General features: G+C 33.0%; 1 protein-coding gene across 6 annotated transcripts in view; it reads right to left on the reverse strand.

Moving 5' to 3' along the window:
• Positions 1-22092, reverse strand: part of CSRNP3 (cysteine and serine rich nuclear protein 3) — a 250612-nt gene that overhangs the window by 81594 nt on the left and 146926 nt on the right. For all 6 annotated transcript variants that reach the window (XM_031960545.1, XM_031960544.1, XM_031960543.1 and 3 more), the window contains one exon: positions 18600-18770. In XM_031960545.1, coding sequence (XP_031816405.1) covers positions 18600-18747 — 148 coding nt within the window. In that variant the 5' untranslated portion in view covers positions 18748-18770. The remainder of the gene's footprint in view (positions 1-18599; positions 18771-22092) is intronic.

Raw genomic sequence — 22092 nt, forward strand, 5'->3', positions numbered from 1 at the left:
TTATCATTTCCTGTCATCTCTACTTCATCACCTTTGTTTCCTTTAGGCTATAGATTCATCCCATATCAACTTTCTCTTTTGTTTCTTCTTCCATTGATCCCTATCCAAATGCTCCCTATTATACTTTCTTCTCTGGCATTACTGAATATTTTCACTTTGAGTATAATATTATTTTATAATGCTACTTTTATGACAAGGCATAAATGAACTAGTATAAATCTCTCAACCAATTTTCATTGTAACCAAAGGCAAACATTTGTTTCTATTGATTTAAACTTCTATACATTTCATAGTTGGTTGCCCTTATTCGTGCAGCGCCCTGTACCTCAAATGCTTTTCTTACTCATTTTTCCCTTTTGTTAAATGTGTTAAATAATAAAATATGTTAGTTTTCAACAAATATGAGTGTTTCATTTCTAAAATGTAAAGTGGGAAATTTTTATTCATATTCTTATTTATTCATATTCTCCTCCTCTGCCATGTCTACTTGAAATCCTATCCACCTTTCTAAGACTGGTTTAAGTCAAATGTCATTACCTTCCCTATGATGCCTTTATTCCCTTCTTTCATCACCAAAAAATGACTTTTCTCTTTATATGAACTCTCAAGAATAAATGAAAAAGTCTAAGTATATAGAATGTATTAAGCCCCGTGGATACAAATACAAAGAAAGGAAAAGCTAGCACATATTTTGTTAATTTATCATTTTATTTTCTATTACGGTCACTACTATTCATTGCTTATCTTCCCCAATCGACTATAACCTCTTTGAAAGCTAAGACTATGCCTTATCAATTTTTGTACCTCTTATAGCATCTAGTAAAAGGTATTGCATGAAGCAGACATTTAATAAATATTTGCTGAATAAAGGAATGAACTTAAACACAAAATCAAAATGTAAAGTAATTAATAAAAAGAAATGCCTAAATAAGTATCATCAATATTTTTCCATCTCCAAAAATTTTTGATGGGTTAATATTTACCAAGATCAAATGGCAAAGTAATTTTAATCAATTAGGAAAAACAATAATTTTGTACACACATTATCAACTAAATGAATACTTGAAAAACAACAATTAGAATGATGAACTTATATGTCATATAAAATAACTAAATGGTCATTTCTTTTATCTTTTCAAAAGTCATTTCAAACTTATTGATAACCATTTATTTTCTCTCCTTCATTTCTTTTTTCCTTACCACTTTTTGCTGGGAGAGGGGTGGGGAGGGAAACCAATAAAGCCTTAGAAGCAAATATTTAGTTATTTATTTTCTCATAGATTTGATTTGCTTATAATGTACTTTCAAAACTATGTCTAAAAAGAGCATACTCAGTTTCAGAACTGGCAATTGTTCATGTTACTGAAATATTTTGATGCTACACTTAAATTCACCTTATCGATTCTGCCTCATACACTATGAATAGAATCAACTTTCCCTGAAAAGATTCCAAGCACAAAATAGGGATATGTGAAAAGAAAGGAAATCATTTGCTATATTTTTTAAAACAGAGAAATATGGTTTTAATGTTATTAGATTAACCCTTTCACAAAATGTTTCTTCTGATGTCTCATTTTGGGGTAATTGTGACCCTCAAATCTTCCAGAATTAGACAGGAACTGTGACAGTTTGGGCTAAGTTAATAAGACTCTAAGCTCCTAGGCCTAGAAGCCATGTCTGTTCTCTAAGGGCAGAGGGAAACAAATCTGGAGAATCTTATTATCAGACTAGCTGCCAGGCAATATGTTTTTTTCAGTTATAATGATCATTTAAACTGATCTACAAAGTTGTATGATGTTTGAAATCTGTACTATTGGAAGAAATATCCACAGTGGATTTCTCCAAGTCTCTGAATTGCTAAATCTTATTTAGTCCCTATTGTACTTGCTCTCAGCAATTTTTGGCACTGTTAACCACCACTCCTTTTGTCCTGAATATTCTCTTTCCCGTTGGTTTTCGAGATACTACTTTTTCCAGATTCTCATGTATCAAAGGATTTCTTTCAATCTCTTCGCTGAATGATTATCCATTTCTTTCCATATTAGCATGGCTAAAAAGGAGGTCTAAAAGAAGGACTGGAATAATAGAGGGAACTTATAAATGAGACCCAAAGCTATCTGTAACATAATATTTCTAAGGTAGACAGCTTAATAATACTTATAATAGCTAATAATTGAATAGTGCATTAAGGCTTGCAAAGTGCTATACATAAGCTTTTGGCTTTCACATTTGACTTTCACAACAACCCTTTGAAGAATATATTATGATGATCTCTGCCTTATAGCTAAGGAAACTAAGAAGCAATCAACTTGCCCAGGATCACACAGAATTTGAACTCGGATTATTCTAGGTTTGTTCCAAATCGAGTACTCTATATATGTCTCTTAACTGCCTATACATATATATTATCTATAGTATATGTAGTATGTATATATAGCATACTACATTGTATATATTATACATATAGTATCTATAACATATATTCTATCCACTGTGTCTCTTAGCTACCCATACACATATATACACACAAACACATACATACATAGATATGGACATACACACACATACACACCCCATACATTTACAGATGGAAGGGACATTGGAAGTCATCTAATTCCACATTTTTAAAGGTGAGGGACTGGACACAGAACGGTTAAATGCTTAACATCACTCATATAATAAGAAACAGAGTTGGAAAGAGTATCGGACTTTTGATGCTAAAATCTAGCATATTAATAAGAGAACTCTGCATAACAGGTAAAAAATTTTAAAAGAAGATAAAATACATGGAATTTTTTTAAAGGAAAGCAAAACAAAAGCATTTCAAGATTACTCATCCAAATAAATGTTATAAACCCTAATTGACTGTTAATTCAATATTTCTATGAGATTAAAAAACTATTAGAGGAAGAAATAGAAACAAAAAAACTAAATGAATGGAAAGTCATTTGCAATATAAGTTTAGAAAGATGAAATCTTCAGAGCATCATTAAGTGATGACTAAAATAAGGAATATTAATCATTTATGGTTAAAAGAAAAGTACCATTTAGACTTGTGCATGGATGCAGAGATAGAAACAATAAAATGAAGTTGAGAAAAAGAGAACTGTCTAATTATTAGAAAATATGTCTTTATAGATGACCATTTTATCCATGTAAGCTATTCAGAGTGAAAGGGTAGAATGCATGCTCTAATAATCAATAGGAAACATTTATTATGTTTCTACTGTGTGCAAAGCATTGTGCCAGAAGGATCAAACAATGTTAGAAAAGAAACTGATATAATCTATAGACTAATTGGGATTCGACACCAAAACTGAGCTATGAGTTACAAAAAAATACTCTTGTATGATGTCAGAGAGTCATTATCAGCTGGTAGAGGCAGGTAAAGTATCCTGAAAAAGGTGGTATTTGAGGTGAACTTTAAAGAATACAGGAATTCTAGAGGTAAAGATCAGGAAAGAAGATATGGAGAAGAATGTAAGCAAAGACAAAAGAATATATTGTCTTTGTAGGCTAGTAATTTGTTCAGTTTGGATAGAGGATAGAATATATAAAGGAGAGTAATATTTTGAGGGAAGGCTTCAAAAGTAGAACCAGGTTGTGGAAGACCTTGAATGGTAGCCAGACAATAATGAATATTCATCATGATTCTTTTTAAAGGAGAGAAAAGACATGAATAGAATTGTGTATAATGAAGATTACATGTGCATCAGTATGAAAGGTGGACTATAGGGAAGGATAGTCAGATGTATTAGGCAGATGTAATAGGTAAATGGATTGTAATGAAAGCCTGCTTTGGTTTTGTAGTAATTGTAGCAGGGAAGAGGGGATGAATGTGAAATATCACTGAAGTGGAACCAGACCTAATAAATGATTTGGATGTCAGAGTTAAGGGAAAAGGAGAAGTCAAAGAATGATAGTGAAATTGATAGAAGCAGTAAATTTAGAATTCTAGGTTTATGAGGAAAGAAAAATGAGCTTAATTTTAGACAATAATGCTGTGATATCAAGAGTTAGTTTAGATTATTATTTTTTCAACTCTATTTTCTCTTTTGCTATTCACAAACCAGAAGAATGAAGTATTCTATGGCATGGAAAAAGTTCTAGTATTCTTAATTCTAATGTCCTGGAATAGAGTTATAATAATGGCAGAAAACCTTATATATAACTTTTTAATCTACATTTGTATAGGAAATATTTTCTTTCAAATTGTGTTGATGGTTCTTTATTTCCACTTAATGTCCTTAATGTCTTTGATATCTTTAATGATAAGAATAATATTTCTTTGCTGCATTATAATAAAAGCCTTGTCATTTTGGATTTAGTATGAGCTCCTCACTGGAGACATGAAAAGGCCCCCCTATCTTACAATCTCATGGTATGAAACAATTCTCATCACAAACTCAATCTGTTTATGACAATCTCTACATACTATTATTCTCTTTTTCCAGTTTCTAATCTTTTTCTCCAGGAGGAAAAGACAATTCTTCTCAAATACATCGCTCTTTTTCCTTTTGACTCAAAAGCCAGCTCTTCCAATAAACCTGTTTTGTTAAACATTAGAGATAATATACATATATGTAAAAGATCTACCCTAGGGCAGGAAACTGAAGAGATCAATCATCTCACTTCTATGAATTAGGAGCTTTTGTTAAAACTAAAGAGCGGTTCCAAAGCTGGATCAGCTCTGTGAAAACTAAAGTGCAAAAATTCTCAATTATTGCATTTTTAACAATAAGGACTACTTATTAATTAAGCTTTATTATACCAATGTACTAATAAGAAAAATTAATAAAATTAATTTGCCCATCTCAAATTAGATCCACTTTTGCAGTGTTAGCTTTCTTTAATGGATTGTTATTAGAAATTCGACACAAAATATAAAGAAATTATCTTTTAAGCTACTAGTAAACATAACCAGGTATGTAAGTTAGGGTTCTTAAATCTATAAAGTACAAAGGAGCTAAGGTTTTAGGCTTATGAGTTGTTTGGGTAGCTAATTTTTATACTAATGTCTAACTCAGTGAATGATATATGAATGTATCTTGAATAGACACTTCAGAAAGCAATGAGCTGTGCCCAAAACTATATAGAAGGAAAAGAGCATGATAAATATCATTTGGAAAACTGAGTAATACTATGTATAATCCTAAACTGCTCTCAAGACTTAACCCTTCTTTCTAACAGTACTCTTCTTCCCTGATGCCACATGGCTATAAATCATTGAAAGCTACAATCTCTAATGAACCAAAATTGTGAATGACTCAAAGGACAGTGAAGAGATATCTAATGTGTATAGATGGAATATAGCTGAGTGCCAACAATAGCTTGTAAACAAGTGCTATACAAGGTACTATCCAAAAAAATTTAGTTGGGGCTAGTCATAGTGAAAGCAAAGGAAAATAGAAGCTCCAAAATACTATACTGGAACATAGTGAATTCTTTTTAAGACAAAAACAAACTAGAATTAGAATCCAAAACTTCTTAAAACTTTTCCCACATGATCCTAAGTATATATAGAGATTTTCACATGACCTCATGCATATATAGATATATAAAATAGGCATATAAATCAAAAATTTAACTGACTGTACATCAAAATTTTGTGACCCCTCACATTCAGTTATGAGACCCCCATATGGGCTCATAAAAAATAATTTAAGAAGCTGGGAAGTAGACTTCTTAAGAGGTCAGACAAATCAGCTTTAAAGGATTTGCATCTACAGAGAACATTGATAGGAACTACACAGAATAAGATGTTATGTATGACATTTGTAATTATTTTTGCATCTCTTCTTCTCAATGTTGGAAAAGGAGAAGGTAAGAAGGAGAGAATTCAGACATGAAAATCAAATAAAATTTAATTTAAAAAATTTAAAGATAATTTTTGAAATTTAAATTTTAAAAATGCAATTATATAGGTGGCGGTCTGCACCATTGATGGTAATCCTGCTCAATCCCTCTTAATTCTAGTGATTTGCCTTTGTTGATTATTTCCAATTTATCCTACATACAGCTTATTTATGTAATGTTGTTTTCATGTTGTCTCCTCCATGACATTATGAACTCTTTATAGCAGGGATAATTTTTTATCTTTTTTTTTCCTATTCTCAGCACTTTTCATATTGCCTAGCACATAATAGGAGCTTAATAAATATTTATTGACTGACTACAGAACCAATGAACTACTGAAGTTTAAGGAGAATGAGCAGAGTTTAGAGATATCAGTTATTCTGTACTAATTGTAAACTTGAAGAGAAATCTAAATTTTGAGATAGTCTGGTCCTCAATTTATCAATCTCAAGATTCTTCTTTGCTTCTTTGTGCCATAGGTATGCTTGCTGTAGATGTTTCCTTCTAGTTAAAGCAGTTATCCACTGCCCAGTGTTTCTGTGACTGCTTGACCTCTCCAGGAAATTGGCAGCAAACACCAAATGGCAGAATTCCACAGAGCTATCCCAACCCTGGGAATCAAAGTGCTCAGATTCCTAAGCCTCATTTACTTACAACAACATGACCATGTCATTCAGTTTATGGTGCCCAATTTTCCCCAGGTATTAAGTGGGCAGCTCTGAGCCATATGGCAGGGAATTCCAGGCGTAGGCTATATAACTGTCTTCTGTTCAGGTTACCTACTGGTAAGTGGAGCTTATTCCCTTCTGGTCACACTAATTCCATCTACCTTGCAATTTCCTATTTCTTGGAAGTTAGACAGTAGAGTAATTTGTGCTGCTGCTACTGCTCCTAGCAAGGAATCTTAGGATGATCGCTGTAGTTTTGTGCCCCCAAGCAAATTTTTTATTTTAAATACTAACTGTTTTATTGAGCCCTTTTGCAAAATGAAATTAGAACTGAGGAAATAAGGGAAAATATATAAATTCCTGGGATTTTCTTTGTAGCAAGTCTGACTGAAATACACTTATTTAGATGATTTAGAAAAAATAGTAATTAGAAAGGAGTATTAGAATAAGAGGAAAAACAAAAACTAGAAGTTACTCATATTTTTAATAATAGGATTGGTAAATAAATGCTAGTATATTAATGTAATGGGAAGATAAGTGGTGTAGTGGATATAATACCAGTCTTGGAGTCAAGAAAACCTGAGTTCATTTCTAACCTCAGGTACTAGTTGTATGACTCTGGACAAGTCATTTAACCCTGTTTACCTCAGTTTCCTTATTTGTAAAATGAGTTGGAGAAGGAAATGGCAAAAGTACTCCAGCATCTTTGCCAAAAAAAAAAAAAAAACAAATGGGGTCACAAAGTGTTGGACACTATTGATATACACTGATATACAATATAATTAAAATATAGGCAGGAATAATGATAACCAAGAAATACAGAAAGCAAAAATATAATATAGCATAATCTATATTCATATTATCTACAACTATGAATACAGTTAATTTGGAGTGTTGATACACAAAAAATCTTGTTAGAAATTTAGAGTGACTGAAAAGTTATAACATATTATGTATAGAATTCTATTCATTTATTTAAATGTAAATACCTGCAGAATATTTAATTGCTCATAATCTTTAATATTATTTTTAAAAATGTGCTATAGATACTATCCTGCTTGGGAAAAGGTAAACTATTGTTTTCTCATTTAAATAATTTGTAAAATTTATATCATGTTCAAGTACAAATCATATTTTGGTTAGTTTAAAAAAGTAATGGTGAAATATCACAGGATATAATAGCAAGATAGGAATTTGAATAATAATTATGCTCTCATTTTCTAGAAAAGGAAAATGAGTCACCAAGGAAGTAGTATGACATGCACACTGTCACATACGGCTAATTGGGGGCAGTATTGGGACTAGAATCCAGGTCTCATAACTTCCTGTCAAATCTTTGTTCTACTGTATTCTGCTGCCCCCTTAGGATATAAAAAAAAAACATTAAAAAGCTACTTATGTGCAAATAACTGGAGGTAGAATGAAGAATAAGCTTGGACTAGAAATGCAGATGGAGAGATGTTCTAAGGGTAGGGAAGTATGAAAGTATGACTAGAACTAGTCATAGTGGGCCATAAGTATCATTTGACACTCAGAACTGACTGGCTTTTCCCCCCTAAATTCCCAGGAGACCACCACCCTTATGTAATGACTACATTATCTGAACATGTTAAAATTAATTGGATCATATTTTAACTTACATTTCTGTTTCTTGATAGGATTTAGGATATACCTTAGTCCTGTGATAGTACTTAATCATGAGCTGGCTTATAATGTAGTTGAGTGTGTATTTTAACTGCCATATTTGAACTGTAAATGTATTTATTTTATTTTTTTATTATAGCTTTTTATTTAGAAGTTATATGCTTGGGTAATTTTATAACATTGACAATTGCCAAACCTTTTGTTCCAATTTTCCCCCTCCTTCTCCCCACCCCCTCCCCCAGATGGCAGGTTGACCAATACATGTTAAATATGTTAAAGTATAAATTAAATACAAAATAAGTATACATGTACAAACAGTTGTTTTGCTGTACAAAAAGAACTGGACTCTGAAATATTGTACAATTAGCCTGTGAAGGAAATCAAAAATGCAGGTGGACAAAAATAGAGGATTGGGAATTCTATGTAATGGTTCTTAGTCATCTCCCAGAGTTCTTTCGCTGGGTGGTTCAGTTCATTACTGCTCCACTGGAACTGGTTTAGTTCATCTCATTCCTGAAGAGAGCCACGTCTGTCAGAATTGATCATCATATAGTATTGTTGTTGAAATATATAATGATCTCCTGGTCCTGCTCATTTCTCAGCATCAATTTGTGTAAGTCTCTCCAGGCCTTTCTGAAATCATCCTGCTGGTCATTTCTTACAGAACAATAATATTTCATAATATTCATATACCACAATTTATTCAGCCATTCTCCATTTGATGGGCATCCACTCAGTTTCCAGTTTCTGGCCACTACAAAGAGACTTGCCACAAACAATCTTGCACATACAGGTCCCTTTATCTTCTTTAAAATCTCTTTGGGATATAAGCCCAGTAATAACACTGCTGGATCAAAGGTGTGCACAGTTTGAGCATAGTTCCAAATTGCTCTCCAGAATGGTTGGATTCGTTCACAATTCCACCAACAATGTATCAGTGTCCCTATTTTCCCACATCCCCTCCAACATTCCTCATTATCTTTCCCTGTCATTCTAGCCAATCTGACAGATGTGTAGTGGTATCTCAGAGTTGTCTTAATTTGCATTTCTCTGATTAATAATGACTTGGAGCATCTTTTCATATGGCTATGAAAAAAAGGATGTATAACTGAATCCCTTTATACCACTAGCTTTAGAGGATGGGATAGACACTAATCCAAAATACTGTTATACTGAATTTTACTACAAGTAGATATGCTTCTGAAAATGTAGTTTAATTCACACATTTATGTAAGTTCATCCAATATTGCTCATTAGAGTCCTTTGTTCATACAACATACTAATCTGTCACTGTGTAAGTGTATGCTATGAAACTATGTATTCATATATATTGGGTTCATGGGCAAGTATAATTGTAAATCCAAATTACTTTCATCATCTTTTAATTCAGCTAATAAAAACTAAATAGTGATCTATTTTGTCATGGCCTAATAATAAGAGTGTTCATGTCAGGGAGTGAAAAGAATAGAGGAATGAAGGGAACTGGCCCGGAGTTTAACTATGAGATTTTGAGAAAGTCATTTAAGGTCTCAGTACTTTTCTTTCTTTCCACAAAATGTGGGGGTTGGATTAGATTGCTTTTAAAGTCTATTCTAGTACCAATACTATATGCTACTAGGATTCTAGCTAATCATTAAGACAGTGGACTCAACATAAATTTAATATATTCTTCTCCTTAGAGGCCTAATTGTTGGATTTCTTGGATTTGTTTTTTGCTAGAGGGGAATTTATATTCAGTATTATTATGCCTGTATGGACTCTGGCTATGTCTGCAGAGTGCCAAAGCTACCTTTCAAGTTGGTGAATCCAACTATGTAACTGATAGATTCAGTTAAAAATAGCTACATTTGTCATTTGTTTGAATTGACTGAATTTGGGGCTAAGTGGACTAATTACTAGAGTCTGGTTGATTCATTATCCTTATATAAACTCAGCTCTTCTTTGAGGCAAGAATACTTAGAATAAGGGATTTAGATACCCTGATAAATGTTGTGGAACCAATAACATTTGTAAGGGAGAGAATCTCTGGGAGCTTAATGTTTTTTTTTTTTTTTTAACTATCTTTGAAGCTGCTTTAACTATAATGTACAGATGTTCACTCCTGGGCATATTATTATTGCAAAGAAATAGGCCAACTAAACAGTTCTCAAAAGAGCCACCTAATTGATGAAGGATTAAAAGGAATGATTTATGAAGAAAGCACTAATTAGATACACAATTCTATGATATTTGGCATTTCTGTATCTCTATGTCTACATTTGATATAAACAAGACACTATATTTTATTATTAACCAATAAGCATTTATTAAACATTTACTATGAATTATAACTCAGCATTAGAAATAAAAAAAATAGAAATTCCTGTCCTCAGGGAGTTTACATTTCTATGAAAGAGATCTGTATAGATTTGTGTATACAGAATATGTACCAAATAATAGCAAAATAGTTTTGGCAGGAGGAACCACAACATCTGGATTGGGGAGGTATCCAGGAAAGGCATCATGAAGAAGTTAGCACTTGAACCAGGTCTTAAAGAAAATTTTAAGAAGTGGAGGTGAAGAAGGAGAACATTCTAGTTGTGGGTAATAATCATCACAAATGCATAGAGATGAAAGATAAAAGAGAAAGTATGTGTGGAATATCAAATAATCCAAAAATAGAGAGGTCTGCTTTATCAAAAGAGTCAGTGGTATAATGGATGGGATGCTGGAATTGGAGTCAGAACAGAATTCCCAGACTCCCAGTCAGACATATAACTTACTTTGGGTAAATCATTTAATCTTTCTGAGCCTCAGTTTTCTCATCTATTAAACAGAGATAACAATAGCACCTAACTCACAGAATTATTATAAAGCTCCAATGAGATGCTAAATGGAAAAGGCTTTGGAAGCTTTGTCACGACATAAATCTTTTTTTTTTTTTTTTGGTTTTGTTTATTTTTTCTCTATTTTTTATTAAAGCTTTTTAATTTTAAAAAGATATGCATGGATAATTTTTCAACATTAACCTTGCAAAACTCTGTTCCAATTCCCCCCCCCCCCCTCCATCCCTTTCCCTAGATAGCAAAACAATCCCTATCCCCTAGATAGGGATAGATATTGAATCCCTAGATTCAATATATGTTAAACATGGTAAAAATATATGTTAAATCCAATATATGCATACATATTTGTACAATTATCTTTCTGCACAAGAAAAATCAAATCAAGGAGGAAAAAATGAGAAAGAAAATAAAATGCAAGCAAACAACAACAAAAAGAGTGAGAATGCTCTGTTGTGATCCACACTCAGTTCCCACAGTCCTCTCTCTGGGTATATGACTCTCTTCATCACAAGGTCATTGGAACTGGTCTGAATTGTCTCGTTGTTGAGAACTGCCATGTCCATCAGAATTGATCATTGTATAATCTTTGCTATTGCCTTGTACCATGATTTTCTGGTCCTGCTCATTTCACTCAGCATCAGCTCATGTAAGTCTCTCCAGCCTCGCTGAAATCTCACTATATATATAAATCCCAGGCCTGGGACATATTAACAAAAGTTGGTTAAGTATAGAATCTTTGGGCTGGAAAGAGGTCATCTAATCTAACATAGCTGAAGAGTAAAATCCAACTACAACATCCCAGAAAGGAATTATTCAATATCTTCTTTAAAATTTCTATTAACAGGGTATTCACCAACCCCCAGAAATATTCATTCTGTTGTTGGACAGTTCAAATTATGAGTTACCAGTTATTTTCCATTGGTTAAAATATTAACTTTAATTTTTTGATATGTGTTCTGTGAATACTATATCCAGTGCCTTCCAGCTCTTTTCTTGAAAGTATTTATCATATAAAAGTGTAAGTCTTCTAAATCTGTGTATATCATAATAAATCAATTTGGAACTTTTACTTCTTAACACTGAGCCTAATTTTCCAGTATTACTTCTTAACACTGAACCTAATTTTCCAGTATATTTTCCCTCCTAGGGGAACTTAAATTGCTGAGAACCCAAATGAATGCTAATTTCTTCAGAAAAAATATTATATAAATTTTACCTTATGGGCTTTGTTTAAGTTTAAGGATCCTGCTTGTACCCTCTGAATTTCCTGCACAATGAAATAAAGTATGTCCTCTCTGTATAGGCATTTGTTACCTTGAATACTTATAAGAAAGCTTAGGAATACTCTTGCCCTTATTTGTGGAAATTCTAACACAAAATATACTTAGAAACTTAAGAATGTGACCTTTGAGGTTAGTCCCTAGAATTGATCAGATCTGCTATAAGCCTAAAGTATTAGGAAGGTCATGGGCTAAGAACTATATCTATAAGTTGTTGTATAATTGTTCTTCTGCTACCCACAATAGAATGTAAGTTCTTTCAGAGCAGTGGCTGTTTTTCTTTGATCTTTGTATTTCTAGTGCTCAATTATAGTACCTGGCATATAGTAAGTGCTTAATATATGTTTGTTGAATTCTCAAAATATGCCCCCATCTAAAATGCCAAGAGCATACAAATTATTCCATATGGATAACATATGGATAACAACTATAATGGGAAATAGGTAACAGAGAGTAGTCAATGAACAGGATTGTTCATTATCTAGAATTTATCATATATAGTAAAACTTCTTAAACTTATAACCTGTGGGGATCACAATCTGTATGAGTCACAAAAAAATTGGCAACAGTAAAAGTTTTCTGAACATAACAACCAAAAATTAATTCAAAATCAAATTTGTAATGAATCCAAGATATTTATGGTAGCACTTACCTGTACTGAATTGTGAAACCACTGTAGCCTTGGTTCTGAACATACAGTGTGTACACTTTGTACTGCACAGGCACAAACACTGACAGAAATATTTCAGCTCAGATTTGAGAGGGGAAAAAAATTTAAGAAGCCCTGATATACAAAATCATAGACCATTGTTCTAAGGATTATTTCCCCAAACAAATAATTAATTTTATTATACATCCCTTCTTTTGTGATACTGTTTCTTTCATACTGGGATGCACTTAACAAATAATCTCTCATGATAAAGTTATTATCATTTTTGATGTGAGAAAATTTAGATTCAAAAAAAGTTTAAATGACTTGCCTATAATCTCATAGCTAATAAGGATAAGATAAGAGTTTCAAACTAATGGGCCTATTGTTGACTTCCCAGTTCTAACTAAACTCAATTTTTAAAAATTTTTTCTTTTAAAGGACCAATATATTTAAATTAGTTTGGTTGCCCCCCCCATTTAGTGGGTATTGGTCATATTAAGTGGCTCTAATAAAGCAGGCAATAATCAATTTTTGCAAACTTATAATAGGCAAATAGACAAGCTATGATGAGTATCTACTTTGTTCCATTGTAAAATAGTCTTTCTACCTCCAAGTCCCATTGTTTCCCTTTCCCCCCAATCCACTCCATTTTGTTCCCATGGAGATCTGTGTTTTAGCCATTCTGTTATGAAATTCTTTGCAACCAACAAGACATTTTGTCATTATCACTTCTGATATCAGGGGGAACATGGTACATTCCTGATCATTCAGTTGACTAGTCACATACTTGATCAGGCATTCTTATGATCAATATTGTGAAAGACTCTTGATCAGTCTATGCAATGAATGAAGACTAATCTCACTCAGGGTCAGGCTGTATAGAGCAGCAGCTATTTTTAATTAATACTAGAATCAATTTTTGAAATCAAACAACCACGATTTAACAAAATTCATAAGCAACAGATGTTTTCCTTAGAAGCTGTGAGGAAAATATTTTTTTTAACCAACTCTCAATCAACACACACACACACACACACACACACACACACACACACACACAAAATTCACAGCTGTTTCAAATTACTTGATATTTAATTAGCATTGATTCCTTTGAATTTCTTGGTCATCTTCTACCTCCCATCTTACCCTTTCCCCTATCTTTGTTCTGGACTTAAAAGCTTCTTTTCTATATATTTAAAAAAACCCAGTCTCTTTGAAATGTAAATAATCATTCAGAAATTAATTTTTTCAGTTATTTCATATGTGTATATGTAGCTATTTCCCTCTACATATATATGGATATGTAGATATAGTCACATTTTCTCCAAGTAGGACATATACTTTCATAGAAAGAAATTTTCTTTTGGTTATGGAAAAACAGATTACTATAATGTAAAATGTATAACGAAAGGGATAATTAAATATGATAGTGAAACAAAGAACTACAAAGGTGAGACTGCCTAAAGAAACAATGCTATAAAAATTATTGAGAGACTTGTCAAGACAAACAAGGCTGGAAATAAAAGATATATCTCAATGCAAAGATTTTGAGAGTTGATGATGGAAGAATTAGTCATGTATATAAAAAAAAGATCACATAGAAAACTTGCTAGAGGGCAGATGGCCAATGTGTTTGCATGAATATATCTCCACGGGTCAGAGATCAAGGGCAAGGGCAAAGAAAGATTTGGAAGTCTGTGAAGCAAAATAATGTCTGTTCCAGAAAGCCAAGAATGATTAATTAGCACACTTATCAAGATTATGATGTCAATCTTTATTTTCCTAAATAGTAAGGATGCTGACTGAAGACCAAACAAAAGAAAATGGGCTTAATTTAATGGCTTTCTTAAACCAAAGCTCTACATACCATAATGGTAATAAGACAAGTAAGAAGCTTACTAGGGAAGCTCCTTATCTGAAAATCTTTATGATGTGTATGGACATCCAGCCATCTGGAATGATTTTGGAAAAGTCTCTTATATACTGACAGCTGTATAATTCTAACTAAATTTGGAACTGAAGAATACATTTGCATTTTCTATCCTACTTTAATAGTTGGATTCTGTTTATAAGTATAATTTTGGAGTCAACTAACAATATTTCCAAGACAAAGTTTAAATAAATCATCAACTTTTTTTTTCATTTCTTTTTGACTAAGATCTCCTTCCAAATACTTTTTCCTTTCTTACTATTTCATATTCTGTTCTCCTTCTCCTTTGTCTTTCCCAATAAGCTAAAATGCTAAGCCCAAAACAAGTGAGATGGAATTTAATGAGCAGAAATGTACATTTCTATGTTTTTCAAGCAATCAACTGAACAAGTTCAGGGTTCAAGAGAACTGGCTTGAAAATAACTACCAAGAAAAAGGCTTGGATTTTTTAAATTGACCACAAGGCTCAGGATGGCTGAGAACCATTGCTGATTAAATAAATAGTAATGTAAACTGAAGCTATGTTAAGAGAAAGAAAAGTCTCAAAATTAAGGTAAGCAATAGTTCCACTACATTCTAATTTGATCAGACTACATCCTAGAGAATTGTTATGTGAATAACACACTTTAAGGATGCAAACAAATATGACTGTCTAGAAGTTATAATAGATGCCCTTCATAGAGGTTTTACATATATTATTTCATTTAATTCTAACAAAACTCCATAAAGTAGTCAGTCAAGAAATATTTCTTAAGTATTTATTATTCACCTAGCACTAGCTCCCGAAGGTAGAAAAAAGTTAAAGGCAGTTCTTGTCTTCAAAGAGCTCACTTTTTATTAGGGAAGAGAGCATATAAGAAAATACCTATAAGATACACTTAGGAATGAGAATGAGCCAAATATATCTTTGGATATGGCTAATGAGGGAATTTGTTTTGTCTCTCTCTCTCTCTCTCTCTCTCTCTCTCTCTCTCTCTCTGTCTGTATATATATATATATATATATATATACATATCTACAAAAGTTTGTTTTAGGTGGGGCAGATTATTATTTTTTTTTGATTTGTTTATTTTTGCTTTCTCAATAGTGAAAAAGGGAAAGTGGGAGGGAAAGAATTCACATTTGAAAATAAACTAAAATTGAATTAGCAAAAAAAGAGTAGATTAAAGAAAGGTAACCTTGGAAAAGAAGTTTCTAGCAGCTGAGAGGACTCAGAAAAAACCCTTGAAGAATGTAGTATGTCAGCTTAAACCTGAAGGAATCCAGGAAGTCTGAGAGGTAGAGGAGACAAGGAAGAGAATTTCAGGTACAAAGGACAGTCAGTGCAAAGGCAGAGGCCAAAAGTGGAGTAAGATATAAAAAAGTGTTGGAGTAAGATGCAATAAAGATATAACAAATGGGCCAATATGGCTGGATCATAAAGTTCATGGAGGGAGTAAGTATAGGAAGACCTAAAACGAAGAAAAAAGTCAGAACTTCTAATTCCAGACAGGACTTTTATCTTAAAGATAAAAAGGAGGTGCTAAAATTTACTGAGAAGAGTAACATGGATGAACTTATACTTTACTATGCACATTCCCACTAATAAATGTTTTCTATATTGTTTTATAGATAAAATAAAGTTTCTTGCCTAAATTTGGAAGACAGGAGCAAGAATAAAAAATGGTTTTGCAATTAATAAGAATAAGAACAATAAGTGGCCTTTATAGAGTAGTTTGAGAAGCAAAATGGACTTGACATCAAGAAGAACTGGGGTTAAGTGTTCACCTTTGATATATATTGAATGTGTGACACTGAGCAAATTATTTAATCTCTGAGTAATCAATGAAACACTTTAAGACTCTAAGTTGTAAAGATTTTGATGATCTATATGACTAAAAATTCACTGGGAGTTTCCTATACAAATGAAATCACAAATCTAGCCCAATAAATAAATAAATACAAGATGTTTCAAAGGTCTTAGTGCAGTTTTAAGTTGCAATTGTTTAATACCAGAATGCTTAGTATATATTAAGTGCTTACTGTTTATGTTTAGTTATTAATTGATTATATAAGATTTCAAAGTTTAGAAAGTCTTTTTATAGTCATCTGAGTCTCATAATCTTCTTTGGTGGGTACTGCTGGCATTATTATACCCATTTTATAGATGATAAAATCAAGAAAGTGATTTGTTCATTGTCATACAGTCAATATGTGTCAGAATCAGATTTGTACTTCAATTATAGCACTTTATCCATACTACATGACCTCTATTTTATTTTAGATACTGCATCTTACATTTTAAGCTTAGGTTTTCACTTCTCACCATATCTATACATAGTTTAGCTGGTTATAACTCTTAGGTTTTTTAAAGCCTGCCACTCTATTAAAGAGAAGATTGAGGGGTACCCTAAGCTGATTTTTGTTGGGGTACCCTTCTCTACCCCCATTTAATTATGTGGAAGAACTGATAAAATAGCAAGGTCTTAGAATGAGCCAGCCCTTGGCATTTTGTTGGAAGGAAGTACTCATGGATTCTGAAGCAATGTAATTTGACAATAAAAAGTCAAACAGGAATTACAAGGACTTACTGACTGATTCAGATAGATTTTTGGTACTCGGATACCCTAAACCCTGTTAGCATGAAGAAAAAGAGTTCAAAAGCTAGACTTAATCTTAGCCCAGAGGCATTCTGGCCTAAGGACCTTTGATGCCCACAATGGCTCATACCCTTGACTACGAGAAAAAAAGCCCTTAGTCTGCCCTTATCAGAGAGAATTCTAGCCCCCACACTCTTAGTAGATAGTAAGCAATCCAAGTCAACAGCAAATTCCATGAAGTGCTAAAGCCTAGAAGCTGGTAGTCAAGAGGCACTTAGCAATTATAAGACCATCATCTTTGCAGCACCATTAAATAGTAGCCAGCTGAGACCAGCAGACACTACATGACATGCCTATATGATAGAGAATAGTTTCCAGGCTGAGCCTACATACCATGTTACAAGGAAATAAGGTCAGTGAGAAATAACGATATCATCAGAAGACACGGGTTGGCCATATATATGCATGTCCCATGCCCATATACATATTTCTACCCACATGTTCCCTAGCTGTATCTATTCTTCACACTTTTAGTTTATGAGGAAAGGCTCTATTGTTAACTTTTCTTATGATATTGTATTAAATATTTTTGCTTTGAAATCATTGTATCCTCTGGCTGATTATTAAAAATAAATGCATTAGTGGGGGCTTGTGCACTGTTTTTGAGTGAACATAGGTCCTTAAATACCCTACACCTGAGGTAGTTTGGGTGGTGCACATATAATAAATTTAATCTTCTTGGTCTTTTTTTTTTTTTAAAAGGATATTAAAATGTACAATTATTTTAAATTAGAGAATTAAACTAATTTATATTAAAGATTCCCTTTTACTTTGAAAATTTTAAGTCTCTATGATTTTTTAAACTCAACATTTCTAACATAAATTTACCTTCACCCAGCTAAGGCCACTGGGACTCAGCAATGAGTCTTTTCTCTTCCCTGTATCCTTTTAAAAAATTGAACCAGTTGGTTGATAGTCATATTACAGGAATTCATGATGTTATTTCCTAAAAGTACTAAAAGTTTATCCAATAGCACTGTGGATCTTTTTAAACCCATTAATTTTTTTCCCTAATAAACATGTTGGTTAAAATATGTCATGTCCAAAACAATTTTTAACACTGCAGAACAAAACAACTGGCACCAGATGTGATTTCAGTACTCACGGGTAAAATGATTAGAAGTGGATGGATTGACACTGTCCCCACTGTCTGCACTTTCACTACTGGAAACTTCATCATCTGATTCCCGCACAGAAGAACATGGTGAGGAGCCATCGACTTCTTCAAACTTCCTCTTTAAAATTCCACTCATTGCTGCAGCGCTGTCACATGTACCTGTAATAGGGACAGGAGCAATGAAGCATTGAAACATTTGACCGCTGACTGTGCAGCCAAGGTCTCTCAAGGCATTTTTATTTGACTTTTTAAACATGAGCTGAGCCATATCTTTCCCTGTTCAATGATCATCAGGCAGAACTTTTCTCATCCTTTGATCACTTAAAAAAACTTAAAATGTGATTATTTGGTGATTTGAGTAAAAAAAATGCATGATATATTTGATGATTTGGACAAAAATACATTGATTGTTGAATATCATGTACATTGATGTCTTTGATTACTTATCCATAAAGGGAAAAAAAAATGAGAGCCTTATGGAATTTTGAGAAACCATATGCAAGTATGAATGAATGAATGAAGACATTAAAATCATTTATTAAGCTTTTTGTGTGTATAGATATTCCTTCACAATTATGGGGCTTAGAGGTCTAAACACCATCGCTATCTGGAAAATCCACGTAAAAATGTTTTTGTCCCTCTTGGTCTGAATTTTGTCTTTTTTTGGGGTGAGGGGTGTTTAAACTGCCTTATTGTAAAACTTGGATTAGCTATTTGTCACAAGCTCTGTGTTGTCTATTGGTCTTCCTGTGTCATCTTGTGGCTTCCACAAAATAAAATTCCCATTTAATTATTTTATTGAATTTTTTATTAAAACTATGATGGGGAAGTCACAATGTGGAAGGGATAACTGTAGATCAACTCTCTCTCTATATATGTATACTCCAAGAAATGCATGTGCTAAAGACTAAGGATATAAATTAAAAAAGAAAGTAACCTTGGTCTCAAGAGGCCCACATTCTAAAAGGTCAAGACAACACATGTAATGACAATGGTGAGGGGAAAATGTTTCAATATCGGAAGTTACGGGAATGGTTAGTGGTAGAAGCATAGGGCAGTCAATTGTTATGCCTCTTCCAATGGTAATGGCAATATTGATTTGATTATGCTTTACAGAGGGAGATGAGGAGGGGAAGATTTACTGGTAGCAATAAAACTACTGACAAGATGCCTGTGTCAGAAATCTGAGGTACAGGTGCAGCTGGTTAGATATGAAGTGTCACATGACTTATGCTCAGGTACTCTCCCAAAACATGGAACCCACGTAGAACCCAAGGCATGAATTCCAAAGCTGAATGGGTAAAGTCCCTGAGAGCACGATCTAGGACAATGGTGTCACATTCAAAAAGAAATAGGGACCACTAAGTCATAATAAGAATCCCAGTAAGTTGTATATTGACTTAGAAAACCACATGTTAATTTTATTGATTTTAATTTTGTTAATATTTCCCAGCTTTATTTTAATCTAATTTAGGCTACACTTAGGAGTAGGCCTAAATGTTGCCTGTGGGACATATACTCAAACACCATCTAAAGAGTGCAACAGGAGGTTAAATTGCCAGAAAAGAATGTGAAATGTATCTGGACAACTAGGTATGTTTGACCATAACCCATTATACAGAAACAAATATATTTTTAGCAAGTCGTTTCAAAAAGAATACACACAAGACTAGACTTAAATTTTAGCAGTTGAAATACAATCACATAACAGATGGTTTTATTCTTGTAGCTTTTGAATGGTTTCTTATTTATATTATTCTTATTTTTTCAGCTATTAATATTTGGCTTAATGTGCAAGAATCTTTTTTTTTTCAATCTCTTCAGTTTAGCCTGCTTATAACCACTGGGGTAGAAGGAATAAGTACAAGGATAGATTACCTTCAAAACTCAACTTTTATGGCAACCTGATACAAAATTTTACTTAGGAATAAATATTGATTTCTAAGTAACAAATGTGTGAAGAAAATGCAAGAAACACATAAAATCTTGGTAATGGTAGTGTAATCATGTTTGGAGCCAGTAAACCTGGGTTCAAATTCTAGCTTTGTGACATATTATAACTTGCATAACTTTGTCTTGATTTGTTCATCTATAAAATCGTGTTGTTAAGCTAATTGATTTCTAAGACTTGTCCAACTCAAAGTCATTTGATGTTAATATTAAAAAATGCTTTGAGTGGCATTGATTGGAAAATAGCTAAACCAATTGTGATATATGAATGTGACAGAATATTACTATGATATAAAAACAATGGACATGATAAACCCAGAGAACCATGGAAAGACTTGCAAGAAGTAAAGCAGACTGAAATAAAACAAGGCCAAGAAAATGTACACAATGACTGCAATACAAATGGAAAGAAACACAAAACAATCATAAGTATATGTTGCAAAATTACAAACAATAAGCATGGCTCCAAAGAAGAGATACAAGAAGGCATTCCTACTTCATGCCTTTGCAGAGATGAGGGTTTCATGGATCTGGAATATTGGTCTTATTTTCTGATTTTTAAAAATGCAATGATTGGTTTTGATTATTTTTTAATTCCTCTTTTTCTTTAAAAAATTAATCATATGAGATGGCTCTCTGGGAGGGCAGAAGGAAAGGTTCTTGAAGAAATTCTGTCAATGTAAAAGTAAAAGCTATTACTGTTATTATTGTTATTTTACTTTCTACTTTAGGACACTTCAAATTACTCAACTGAGCTTTCTACCCTGCTCATTTCCTTCCACACAACCTGTTTCACTTCTTTTAAATTCTGGCTGTTGAGATGTAGATTTTACAAATGGAAATGAACTTAGAGATCATCTATTATAAGGATTCTTAGCTTTTTTGTGCCATGGACTCCTTTGGCAGTCTAGTAAAAGGCTATGGACTGCTTTACCCCCAAAAAATTGATGCATAAAATAAAATACACAGGATTATTAGGGAAGCCAATTCTACTGAAATAGAGCAATCAAAACATTAAAAAATCAAGTTCACAAAATTTGTTATAGAATTCTTGATTAATCCAAAATCATTCTGTAGATGGTAAAACTGAAGTCCAGAGAAGTGATGAAGTAATTTACTTAATGGCAAGGTCACTTAAAAAATAGCAAGGTCATTATTCAAACCCAGGTGCCCTGACTTCAAATAAAGTACTTTTTGCCATTACACACTGTTGCTATCCTTCCTTACTTTTGTTGATCAGGAGTTTCAATTGTGTCTTACTTTTTATAACCCAGTTTGAGGTTTTCTTGGCAAAGGTTCTGGAGTGATCTGCCATTTCCTTCCCTCACTTTACAGATGAGGAAACTGAGGTAAACAGGATTAGTGACTTGCTCAGGGACACACAGTTAGTAAGTTTCTGAGCCCAGATTTGAACTCAAGAAGTTGAGTCATATGATCAGGCCTGCCATTCTATTCAATGTGCCACCTAGCTATCTTGGAGCCTGGAAGACCTGAGTTCAAGTTACTCCTGTTTCCCTGACAAACATAAGCA

This window comes from Sarcophilus harrisii, chromosome 3 (genome assembly GCF_902635505.1).
Source record: "Sarcophilus harrisii chromosome 3, mSarHar1.11, whole genome shotgun sequence".
Taxonomy (NCBI): Eukaryota; Metazoa; Chordata; class Mammalia; order Dasyuromorphia; family Dasyuridae; genus Sarcophilus; species Sarcophilus harrisii.